This window comes from Heptranchias perlo, chromosome 22, assembly GCF_035084215.1.
Source record: "Heptranchias perlo isolate sHepPer1 chromosome 22, sHepPer1.hap1, whole genome shotgun sequence".
Lineage (NCBI taxonomy): Eukaryota > Metazoa > Chordata > Chondrichthyes > Hexanchiformes > Hexanchidae > Heptranchias > Heptranchias perlo.
Window position 1 is genome coordinate 47,002,854 of NC_090346.1, and position 12,951 is coordinate 47,015,804.

General features: G+C 40.6%; 1 protein-coding gene across 2 annotated transcripts in view; it reads right to left on the bottom strand.

Annotated features, from left to right (window-relative positions):
* The window catches only part of trrap (transformation/transcription domain-associated protein), a 174,911-nt gene that overhangs the window by 31,383 nt on the left and 130,577 nt on the right, over window positions 1-12,951 (bottom strand). Inside the window, exons 58-63 of one of the 2 annotated variants that reach the window (XM_068003487.1) lie at window positions 12,191-12,386; window positions 8,924-8,962; window positions 7,668-7,933; window positions 6,963-7,063; window positions 3,325-3,526; window positions 1,829-1,993 (exon numbers count right to left, since the gene is read on the bottom strand). In XM_068003487.1, the coding sequence (XP_067859588.1) occupies window positions 1,829-1,993; window positions 3,325-3,526; window positions 6,963-7,063; window positions 7,668-7,933; window positions 8,924-8,962; window positions 12,191-12,386 (969 nt within the window). The remainder of the gene's footprint in view (window positions 1-1,828; window positions 1,994-3,324; window positions 3,527-6,962; window positions 7,064-7,667; window positions 7,934-8,923; window positions 8,963-12,190; window positions 12,387-12,951) is intronic. The other variant, XM_068003488.1, reaches the window with a different exon arrangement.

Here is a 12,951-nt window from a genome sequence, read left to right on the forward strand (position 1 = left end):
ATAAGCTTTCTGATTGTGGTAAGTACATAAATATATAACAGAAATGCCAGAGGATTAATAAACTACTGTAGGAGCAACTGTGATTCCAAGATGCTGGATTCTTTTGACAAATTGAACAGTGAAATTTTGTAACATATTAAAATACTAGTATAATGTTGCATTACATATGGAATAGATTTGTTTAGAATTGGTCCTTCACATTAACCAAGTTCTGGTGTTAAATGGTTTATATAGATACATTCAGTAATGAAGACAGAATTTATTCGATGAATGAGGAAAAGTTTGATAATAAATATCTTAATCTGTGAGTTAGAAGATTTTCCTCATTCATTCATGATAACCCAAAGCTCAATGTTAGAATCGTAGAATGGTTACAGCATAGGAGGCGGCCATTTGGACTGTCGAGCCCGTGCCAGCTCTCTGCAAGAGCAATCCAGCTAGTCTCACTCCCCCGCCCTTTCCTCGTAGCCCTGCAGATTTTTCCCCTTCAAGTAGTTATCCAATTCCCTTTTGAAAGCCACGATTGAATCTGCCTCCACCACCCCATCAGGCAGTGCATCCCCGGTTATAACTACTCACTGCGTTAAAAAGTTTTTCCTCTCGTCACCTTTGATTTTTTTGCCAATCATCTTAAATCTGTGTCCTCTGGTTCTCGACACTTCCACCAATGGGAAGAGTTTCTCTCTATCTACTCTGTCTAGACCACTCATGATTTTGTACACCTCTATCAAATCTCCTCTTAAACTTCTCTGCTCCAAGGAGAACAAGCCCAGCTTCTCCAGTCTATCCATGTAACTGAAGTCCCTCATCCCTGGAACCATTCTAGTAAATCTTTTCTATACCCTCTCTAAGGCCTTCACATCCTTCCTAAAGTGCGGTGCCCAAAATTGGACACAATACTCCAGTAGTGGCCGAAACAATGTTTTATAAATGTTCATCATAACTTCCTTGCTTTTGTAGTCTATGCCTCTACTTATAAAGCCCAGGAACCTGTATGCTTTTTTAACCGCTTTCTCAACCTGCCCTGCCACCTTCAACGACCTGTGCACATATATCCCCTTTAGAATTGTACCCTTTAGTTTATATTGCCTCTCTTCGTTCTTCCTAACAAAATGTATCACTTCGCACTTCTCTACATTAAATTTTGTCTGCCACGTGTCCGCCCATTCCACCAGCCTGTCTATATCCTCTTGAAGTCGATCACTATCCTCTACACCGTTCACTACACTTCCAAGTTTTGTGTCATCTGAAAATTTTGAAATTGTGCCCTGTACACTCAAGTTAAGTCATTAATATCCATTAGGAAAAGCAGTGGTCCTCGTACCGACCCCTGGGGAACACCACTGGATACCTCCCTCCAGTCCACCACTACTCTGTTTCCTGTCACTTAGCCAATTTCATATCCATGCTGCCACTGCCCCTTTTATTCCATAGGCCTGAATTTTGCTGACAAGCCTATTATGCGGCATTTTATCAAATAACTTTTGGAAGTCCATATACACCACATCAACCGCATTGCCCTCATCAACCCTTTCTGTTACCTCATCAAAAAACTCAATCAAGTTAGTTAAACACAATTTGCCTTTAACAAATCCGTGCTGGCTTTCCTTAATTAATCCACACTTGTCCAAGTGACTGTTAATTTTGCCCTGGATTATCGTTTCTAAAAGCTTCCCCACCACTGGGGTTAAACTGACTGGCTTGTAGTTGCTGGGTTTATTCTTACACTCTTTCTTGAACAAGGGTGTAACATTTGCAATTCTCCAGTCCTCTGGTATCTAAGGATGATTGGAAGATTATGTTAACTTTCACAAGCACATACACATACTTGACTGATGAGGTTGAGAAGAAGTTTGCCCTCCGAGCCAACCAAGCATGTCAAGAGTTGGGGAATCCAGGCCAGCCATTGGATGGGTGGCACGCCAATGCAGTACTTATCCACCGCGTCTGCTAGCGTGTTCTTTTCATCATCAAAACTCAGCAGCCACAGGACCTGGGAAATGCAGACATAAATTAAAACTTTCCTATTTGAGAGTTACGTCCTCACCAAAAAAGTTAGTCAGCTCACAGCGTCAGAGTGTCGCAGTGTGCCATCCTGTACAAAGAGCCGTGTGCCCGGTTCCCCCAAATCACGCATTTTTGATTCTTGAGACCACCCCACAATGGCGGGACGGGGTGGAATGAAGGACGATTCGAGTCACATGCACCTGCTAGCCAATTACAATTTTTTTTTTTAAATACTCATTCTCGGGATGTGGGCATCGCTGGCAAGGCTGGCATTTATTGCTCATCCCTAGTTGCCTTTGAGAAGGTGATGGCAGGGCCTTCTACTGATCATGGATCAAACATGGTAGAAAGTTAGATAACTGGAAGATTTAGTACCTCTCACAGTCTATATGAAAAATCCAATCACATGATATTTCCTGATGTGGACATTTACCTTTACCTGACATTTACCTGACGAAGGAGGAAGCCTCCGAAAGCTTGTGAATTTAAAATAAAATTGCTGGACTATAACTTGGTGTTGTAAAATTGTTTACAAATGATATTTCCATGGTATTTTGAGACCACTGTACCATTCATTTTCAAAGTGTAACAAACTTTTCACCTCAAAACTTTGAAGAATTTATCCCTGCCAAAGTACATCAGATATTTTAATGTAGGCCTCATCATTAAATTCATGTACAGCTGTTAATCAATAAAGGGCATAGTTTACAGGATGTTTAACACTGAACGCTGAAATCAAGTGCCAAACGAGAGGGCTGAGCATGTTACTAAAAGTCCATGCTACTGTGCAATCTTTTTATGTTACTGTAAAATGACGTACAACAATTTGGTATCTATACCATCTGAGCCCAAGACCGTTCTTCAAATAGAAATAAACCCTGCGTGATATTCTTGTATAAAAAGTAAAATCCAACGTGTCAAATAGTGTGCGGCATGACGCTAAATACAACACATACATCGAGTAATCAAATCAGGAATTCCTACAACATCATGGTACTGTATAGTGGGAGAACTTGAAATGGTGATCAGAACTTAATACTTCTATTGAAACTTAATGGCTGAATCAGCCTGGAAAAGTTCCCATGCACAGGTGAAAACAGGCAGAACCAAATTCGTCCCGTAAAACCCCTGGTGCACCAAGTAATTCAGTCAACATAACAGATTTAATCCCAATTATAAGCACTCACACCTCTTCAACAGGAGTATTTTCACGTAACATGGTCAGAAGGTGTGACTTATTGTTTTATGTGCATTAAGTTTAACGTCGCCATTCTCAAAGGTTTCACTGAACACTGGCCTACGCACAGCAGTCCTCACCTTGGCCAGATATTTCCTCGACTTGCTCTCATTCTGGTGGCGGCATGCGTGCAGGTAGCAGGTGATGGCAGATACGCCAAGGTGAAGCTGTCTTTCTTTGACAAAGATGTTCTCCAGATAGTCACCCCACATTGCCCAGGCTTTCACCAGTACATCGTGCATTTGAACAGCTGCGGAAAACGCTTTGTTCGCTTCTTCAGATCTACGTAACAAATTAAAAAGAAAAAGAAATGCATGCAAAATATCAGTTCAGAGAAATCAATTTCTGACCCAAGCAAGAATTCTAATCTCGAAGAAGAGCAGGGAAGTTCTCCCAGTGTCCTGGCCAATATTTATCCCTCAACCAACATCATTAAACACAGATTATCAGGTCAGTATTGTGGGATCTTGCTGTGCACAAATTGGTTGTCGCGTTTCCTACATTACAACAGTGACTACACTTCAAAAAGTACTTAATTGGCTGTGAAGCGCTTTGGAATGTTCTGAAGTCTTGAAAGGCACTATATATATCTCCTTTTTTCTTTCTTTAATGTAGCAAATTACCTCTCCATCAACCCCCACTACATTAGATTTCTGATATTCGTAAGCCACTTTAGTTCTGCGCTCAGAATTTATGACATTATATAACTATCACTTGACTGAAATACTGCCTTGCAACTCACTGTCGTATGTCTATGTATCTATTTGATGCAAGTATAAAATGTTTCCCAATTACACATTCCCATTTGCTCATTCCAAGGAATATTGGTCACCATCTTCTGTGCTGAGGTACAATGGTCATTGACAGTGTGTTGTGGATAGTGCTAATGGCTCTCAAAAGGCTTACAAATCACAAGTCAGTGACTTACGGCTGTCTTTCACGCAAGTTAAATAATCTCATAACACAGACTTTGATGCACTATTCAATCACTGTACAAGTGCCTAGAACACAAAATTAATAATTAAATCTAATTTTTTTTACTTTGACTGTAGTTAGTTCCACTACGTAGAGTTATCACTAGAACATATATAATTGTTAGTTTAAATTCAACTACAGCATTCCGATTAAGTACACAGCATGCTGGGCACTCTCAAGTAAGCATGCCATTTCCTGGCAAACAAGTTACTCATTTGCTAGAATTCAGCTGTTGAGCTATCTCAGGGTGTCCAATAAGCTAAATCTGAATGGTAAAAGAGCATGCAATATAGCGATTCCAAGAACGCAGGAGCTCAAATGCCATTTGATTAGTTTCTGTGTACTCCCAGGTACATAAATTCTTATGATCTCTACATCTATTGCCTTATTTAGTACACCACCTAGTACAATGAAAAATAAGGTACAGGAAAGAACAGTTAGGTAGGAAAAAGTAAAATTAACAATTTTTAAAAAAGAAAATGAAGGAATACAGGAGGGACTACAGTGCAGTTATTATTAATTTTATTTTCAGTGGGTTTTTTTATAGTTTAGGGCTATTACAATATAATTGCTGCTGGTACTTGAGCAGTATGATACTATATTAGAGTTTGATTCAGCATCACAGTGAATGGGCTGAAAATTTGCAATATCTTACAGCTTAAGCAAGCAGTAATTTCTCCTTGGCCAGTTGGCAGTCTACAGGTTAATGCTGTTGCAGGAAGTGAAAAATTATTACCGTTGGATTATTAATGAGAAGCTGTCACACTGCAAAATGCCTGGCAATGTTATTGCTGAAATGGGTCGTGGTGTGTGCCACAACACTTAATTGGCTCTCTTTATGGAAAGGTTGTTTGCTTAAAAGTGAGTAAAATGCAATTTGAAATACTTGTCAAACACAGTTTTAGTTATGAACCTCCAAATAATGACAAGAAAGTCTTTGCAGCATCAACATTGTAACAGACACCATGATTAAACAATGCCTTTCAATGGTCTAACAGGGAAGAGGTTTACATGCTAAAAAGCTGTAGGCAGGTAAATTTGCAGAAAAGAATCAGTAGCAGCATGAAATAGTAAACAACCTGCATCATAGGAATATAAAAAAAACTAATTTCCTGAGGAACGTAGCACTTAATCTTCGAAAGTTGAATGGTTTCCCCTCGGATCATTTTGTCTTTACGTTTTACCAGGCAAGCCAATAACACTTGGAAAAATAAAGTCAAAGGAACGAACATGGTACACAATGTGTCGAGTTAGCGTACCTTACAGCGGGGGATCACGAGATATTTATTGATGCACCGCCATGGAGGCTCAACACTGCTGAAAATAGCAGTGAAAACTGGGGTCTTAAAAGTTATAGGACTGTGATTTCATATCAAAGTTTCAAATCAATGATACACTGCCCACACAAAGCTGGCAGATGAATCATGCTCCCACAGAGACCATACATCATGTAGCAGCCAGTACAAAGTATCTTTGCATGCATCAAGCAGGAGAGGGTTATCCAAACTAGTCAGCTTAGACCAGGAATGCCAAACAAGTCAAGGAAGAAACTGTATGGTATGAGCTGAAGGTTGGGATCAGCTGAACTTGGATGTTTGCTAAAAATGTATTTAAGGACACTTTCCCCATTGTGGAAAATAAGAAATACAAGATCTTGGACTTGAGTTGAAAATTCTGATGAAAGGTCATCGACCTGAAACGTTAACTCTGTTTCTTGCTCCACAGATGCTTCCTGACCTGCTGAATGTCTCCAGCATTTTCTGTTTTTATTTCAGATTTCTAGCATCCCCAGTATTTTACTTTTGTTTTAAAGATAATCTTAAGATTGCCATATTTAAAAACATCAATTTGTTTGACACATAAATTACTCATCAAAGAAACTAATTAGAATTATACAATGTGGGAGAAAAAAAGGCGATTGAGGAGTTACCAATGTGAAAAATATAGGAAAAAGGAACAGGCAACTTGTGATTTTCCCATGACAACTTAAGACTAGACAAACGTGGATGGAGGATAGAAACAAGGAATATATTCAGGGCGTAGCAGCTCAAGCAGTTGACAGCTCAACTCCTAACCAAGGTTAGGAATTTAAGCCCTGAGGTTCCTGGTCAACAAAGCTTGCTTGCTTCAGTTGAATGAGTTTTGTCAGTTCCCAGCAGGAGTGTTAGATGAAGCAGAATATAGATGCAAGGCATTAACACTAGGGGAAGGTTGGGAGAGAAGGAAAAACCTGGCATTGACTTGCCCTGCTTGTACTATATCTCTTGCTAGGTAATTTGGGAAATGCACCATCAGCATTAGTGGAAGATTTTTTTGCAGCCCAAGTTCTTCCTTTCTCCTCAATGGATTATGTGAGGTTGTGACCACCTCCCAGGCTGGAAAATAGGATGCTCCCCCCCCCCCCCCACCTCAAAAAAAACCACAAATTGTTTTAATAATGATCGAATCAATGACATTCAAGGTTACCCAGAATGAGCGGTGCACGAGAAAGAGAGAGAGAGAGAGGGAGATAGATATATGCACGAGCAAGAGAGAGAGATATGCGCGAGCGAGCGAGAAGCACACACAGATCCACAAGTTAAAGCAGGACACAATACAGGGGAAGAGTTCCACCTATTTATAGCATATCCAAAACAGCTTTCTTTAAACACACACTCACAAATTCATTATAAATGGCAAACAGTGGAAATCATTCCCCTTAATGCCGAACAAATAGATCAAGTTGTGGCACATTTTTACATACTTATTAATCTGAGCAAGGAACATCCCTTTCAGTGCATAGAATTCAGCTGTCATCTCCTTTGTGAAGTACTTCAGATTTGTCGATTCAATAACTTCCAAACCCTGTATGGAACAAAGTTGAAGATTGAATGTACGATATACTCTCCTATTCATAAAATGCTGACAAAGTATACTTTTATAAAAAGGCCGTCCAAAAGAACTACAGGGCCTCAAGATTGCTAAATTAGTGACCTTTTGTTGATCAGGCTCTGAACAGCAGTCTCTCCCTGACAGTTTTGTAACTCACCAGACAATCAATTACTCTTAATAAGTTATTGATTTTGCTGCGCAGTGATAGAAGCAACACAGGTGTTTAGAAATGCTTCCGATTCCCTTGGGTTACATTCCTACACACAACTGAAGATCATATCTTTCAAATCTTATCCGTCAAAATGCACTGCATTTCAACTCGTCACTATGAGATCAAATTTAAGCTTTTATTTTTCTTACTTTAGGTCACTAATTTAGCTGTCTTGAGCCCCTGTATTTCTCTTGGACAGACTACTTTTTACAGTAGCCACAGACAGACAAACCCTCTCCCGTGTAACAACCTCACCACAGACAACGACTGAAGTACCCAAAGCGGACTCGTGACCTTTTCCAGAGGCAGGTGTTGCTACCAACCGGTCCAACCAGAATCTTTACTGGTTTTTAACGTGGTGCCTACCTGCATGCATTCGTTTTTTCCCATAACTCCAGCCTGTTGGAGGTAACACTTGACCTGCTGCCGAATCTTCTGAAAGCAGTCCACGATAGGCACGGTGGGAATGGTATGGATGCGGCTGAGGATATCGAGGGCCACATTCACCAGCCCCTGCTTACGGGCGATCTTCCCGTACTGGATGATGGCTGAGGCAGAGGCATGGACTCCCAGCATGGCATTATTTGAGTTGGGGTCATGCTGAGAGCTGTTTTCATAGGCTGCCACGATCGCTTTGGAGAAAAAGGAGAGAATTAAAATAGTCTATTATTTTCAAATTTGAAAAAAAGGTCAAGATTTTTGAAGCCCACTGAAAGACATTTTTGGGAATGAGCTACATTAGAGACCGGTAACGGCCAATGTTCCTTTACAAGATGAAAACGTCATCTTAAATGAATTTTATCTCATCGGATGTGGTGCAGAATCTACTTTCTGCCACTTGATAGTATCATTTCAATCTTTTCAGTCAATACAACATGTGGGGGCATTTTCAAACGATCTGAATGTATCTGGTATTGGTAAATAGAGACTAGGAACATAGGAACAGGAGTAGGCCATTCAGCCCCTTGAGCCTGTTCTGCCAATGCACCAACATAATTTAAAGAAACTGTGACTTGGATTTTGAGGCCACAATTATGTTTTTTAACCTATACATTAGCAAAAACATAGCCTTTTTTTCCATGCTGTTAACTGATGAGGAATATTACGAATGATTCACAGCCACGAAAACCTGATTCTGTCTCGCTAATTTGAACAGGTAATTGGAGAAAAGAACAAGGAATCTGATCTCTGGAAGGAGCAAAAATGGCAGTCTAAATTTAAAAAAAACTTAATCAGGATTCGATTTCGCAGATAGACTAACTACCCTCTGCAATTTACAGATTTACACGTTCAGAGGTTAAAAGGCACTAGAAAGCAGTCTAGGGGATGGGAGGAGGCTCGTGTGGAGCATAAACACCGGCATGGACCAGTTGGGCCGAATGGCCTGTTTCTGTGCTGTAAATTCTATGTAATTCTATGCAAAAGTCATCCTATTTACAGAACAGGTCGATCTTATGACATTGCAGCAAAGAGGAATGGTTTTGTACAGGGAAATGTTTTGAGTTATAGCAGAGTTTTACCATGAGGGGAGCGTAATTTCTGAGCATATTCACAAACATTTCAACATTAAATGAGCTCAAACCCAAATTCATTTTGATTTTTCAAACTCATTTGTTCCATACCTGCTTTCAGTTTTGTAAGATCAGCTGTAGTCCGTCCCACTGAAACGAATGGAAATGCGAAAAATAGCAAATTTCCTGGAGTGCGCTATGGTTAAACTCTATTCAATTACAGCTTCAAATTTCACCGCAAATTTTTTCAATATTTCATTTTCGCAAGAAGGGACCAGTAACTAGTCTACAAGGTTTATTTGCACAGAAAACATTGCAGGGAACATAGGAACAGGAGTAGGTCATTCAGCCCCTCGAGCCTGTTCCGCCATTCAATTAGATCATGGCTGATCTGTATCTTAACCCCATCTACCCGCCTTGGTTCCGTATCCCTTAATACCCCTGCCTGACAAAAATCCAGCAATCTCGGTTTTGAAATTTCTATTTGACCTCCAGCCTCAACAGCTTTTTGGGGGAAGAATGTTCCAGATTTCCACTCTCCTTTGTATGAAGAATGGGAGGTCTTTGTTTATTATTCTGCACCTTTGCCTTGTTCCCCCGCCCTCCCTCTATCACAAGAGTGATATCGGCTAACTCACCGTCGCACTTTCAGCTTCCTCATGGGAGGCACCTCACTTCCATTCAGCACCTCCCCAGACAGTTCCAGCTGAGATCAGGAGCTCAGTATGTTGGTCAGTACGGATATAAAACCAAAAATCTGCCACGCTAAGTCAATACGCAAAACATGATGTTCCACCAGAATAATTATGTTTCCACCAAACCATAAAAAAGTGGCAACATTCACAGTTCATGCGTTTCCTACATCACAACAGTGACTACACTTCAAAAAGTACTTCATTGGCCGTAAAGCACTTTGGGACTTCCTGGGGTCGTGAAAGGCGCTATATAAATGCAAGTTCTTCCTTTTCCTTCTTTAAGTAAAGCTCAAGCATAGCTTAACACAGGTAGGACATGTTGTAAGTCATTTTGTTTACCTCAATCACCATTTCAATTGTGCATAGAACAGATTACTCTATTTCCTTCCAAGAATACTAAATAAAATTTGAAAGCTAAATTATTTTGTACAGTGATTACATATGATGTGTTGTACATGCTGAATGGACTATAGCTCAGCGTACTTTGTTCAAAATTAGGACTAAAAAAAGTGGATGCCAAAAACTGATACCAATTTATCACAATTAGAGTCATAGCCTGATTATTCCTTTAACTTTATACCAAAATTAATTTTTAACTCCCCCCAAGCCAGTACTCAATCCTTAAATTTACCATCTTTGTGACACAGACTACAATTGTCATTTTTGTTCTAAAAGGATTATCCAACAATTTGAATTAAGCAACATAAATAACATAGAGCTAAGTAATAATTTGAACTCAGACATTTCGAATTAAGTGACTGTAATCCCCCAAATTTTTAATTTTAAAAGCTAAATATCTTGTAATTATTTACAAATCATGGTAGAGTATTTAATTCCATTTATTATTGGTAATTGAATGGTTGTCTCCTTCACACATTGGTAGGTTTGGGTGGAAGTGGAATAATGTGCACATTGAGCTGAATCCACACACACACACACACACACACACACACACACACGAAATCTTATGCTTGAATTCACTGAATTACATAGAATTTCACAGCACAGAAACAGGCCACTTAGCTCAACTGGTCTGTGCTGGTGTTTATGCTCCATGCCTCCTCCCACCTTACTGCATCTCACCCTATCAGCATTCAAAATCTTGTTTAATACCAGCGACACTTTGGACTCAGCGAGGTTGAGTCCCAGGCAGTGGTTAAGTGACCCGATCATCTCCAGAGAGTGCCAGCGGCTTCGGGCAGTCAAGCCCCTGGAGGAGGGAAGCAGGACCCCCGATGGAGGGTGAGCCAGTCCACGAATTAGTGACGCAGCCTCAGTACAGAACAATGAATGAGCGACCGTGGACAGTCCCAAGCACAAGGGGATTTAGGGCCTTGCCTTAAAGAGGTGTGAAGGACAGTCACAGGGGATTCAACCATAGTCAACTGATGATGATGATGATGATGATGATGATGATGATGATGATGATGATGATGATGATGATGATGATGATGATGGTGGTGGTGGGGCGGGTGGGAGTGGGGGGCTTTAGGGCCAACAGCAACTTGCATTTATATAGCATCTTTAACATAGAAAAAGTCCCAAGGAGCTTCACAGGGGCCTATTCAGACAAAAATGGACACACAGCCAGAGAAGGAGATATTAGAAAGAGTGACTGAAAGCTTGGACAAAGAGGTAGGTTTTAAGAAGGTTCTTAAAGGAGGAGAGGAAGGCGAAGATATGGAGGGGTTTAGGAAGGAATTCCAGAGCATGGGGTCACATCTCCAATACCTAATTAAAATGCATAGTTCAGCACATTTATTATAATCGTACCCAAACAAAGCTACCCCTCCCTAGGTGAGTATTTTTCTTTTGTAAAACAGAGTTGATCTCAGGATGTATGCATGCACCATATTTAAAACACGTTACAATATGTGCAGCAACAGGCCTATTAACCTTGCACTGCCTGAACATAGGAACAGCAGTAGGCCAGTCAGCCCCTTGAGCCTGTTCCACCATTCAATTAGATGACTGATCTGTATCTTAATGCCATTTACCCGCCTTGATTCCGTAACCCCTAATACCCTTACCTAACAAAAATCCATCAATCTCAATTTGAAATTTTCATTTGACCCCCAGACTCAACAGCTTTTTGGGGGGAGAGAGTTCCAGATTTCCACTCCCCTTTGTGTGAAGAAGTGTTTCCTGACATCACCCCTGAACGGCCTCGCTCTAATTTTAAGGTTATGTCCCCTTGTTTTGGACTCCCCCACCAGAGAAAATAGTTTCTCTCTATCTACCCTATCAAATCCTTAAATCATCTTAAACACCTCAATTAGGTAACCCCTTAATCTTCTATGCTCAAGGGAATTCAAGCCTGGTCTATGCAACCTGTCCTCATAAGTTAACCCTTTTAGCCCCTTCTGTAGTTTTTCAACACCACCACCCCACAAGTTGTGAGACAGGCTGGAAACAAAGAATTAAATTTTTAAAAATTCGTTCATGGGATGTGGGCGTCGCTGGCGAGGCTGGCATTTATTGCCCATCCCTAATTGCCCTTGAGAAGGTAATAATCTTCATACAATGGATTGGAAAGTCCACAGGGATACATTGTTTTTGAGTAACCCAGAAATAAATTAGGTCCAGACGCCACTTTGCCCCATCACAATTCACTGCATTATTATACATCAGTACATGCTCACACGTAAAATGCATGTTGGCAGGCAGGTGCATCAGGCCATACCTTGATAATGATGCTGTCTCCACATGAAGATGCTGCTCCAGTGAGAAAGGTCATCAGATACAATGGGCAGGCGGTTCCGCCAAGTCTTCACCACGGTTTTCATGTCGTGTAAACTCGTGTTTCTCCCCAAATTGGCAGGCTGCAAACCGGCATTTATTTGAGCAGCTTCCTGCAGTTCGATAATTTGCTGGGCCGCCTGCAATTTCAGCAAAATTCCATCAACATTGATTGTAATGAAAAGACACATCAGTTCATCTTATGGCAACTGTAAGTATAGGTGTACCAGGTAGAATAGCCATAGCAAGCTTTTAAAATACACCCATCCACATATTGGTGCTCTTTCTGCAATGGATATATGAGACTTTGAATCCTACAGACAGAGAAAAAGCATTCATAAGTGGAATGTCCGGGATGTGATAAACAACCTAAGACATCAAAGGGATGTACAACAAATGGTCGCAGCTAACCTCACCATTAAACGAGCTTACGTGTCAACAGCATACACATAGAACGTGATGACATATAGCACCCACGTTTGTCCTACGTAATTAAACCTACAAAAGATACAAAACACGAGCTCTTGGGGGACCTTTGACCTAGTCTTGCTGCGGCTACGTAAGCAGTCAAGACGACACGTTTGCGATCTCCTGAAGGAGTCCTTGATACGTGAGCATCGGTACCTATATCTCATATGCACTGCATGTAACGGGTTCTTTTTTTAAAAAAAAATCTTATTGACTTTATTTAATAAAGTGTATTAA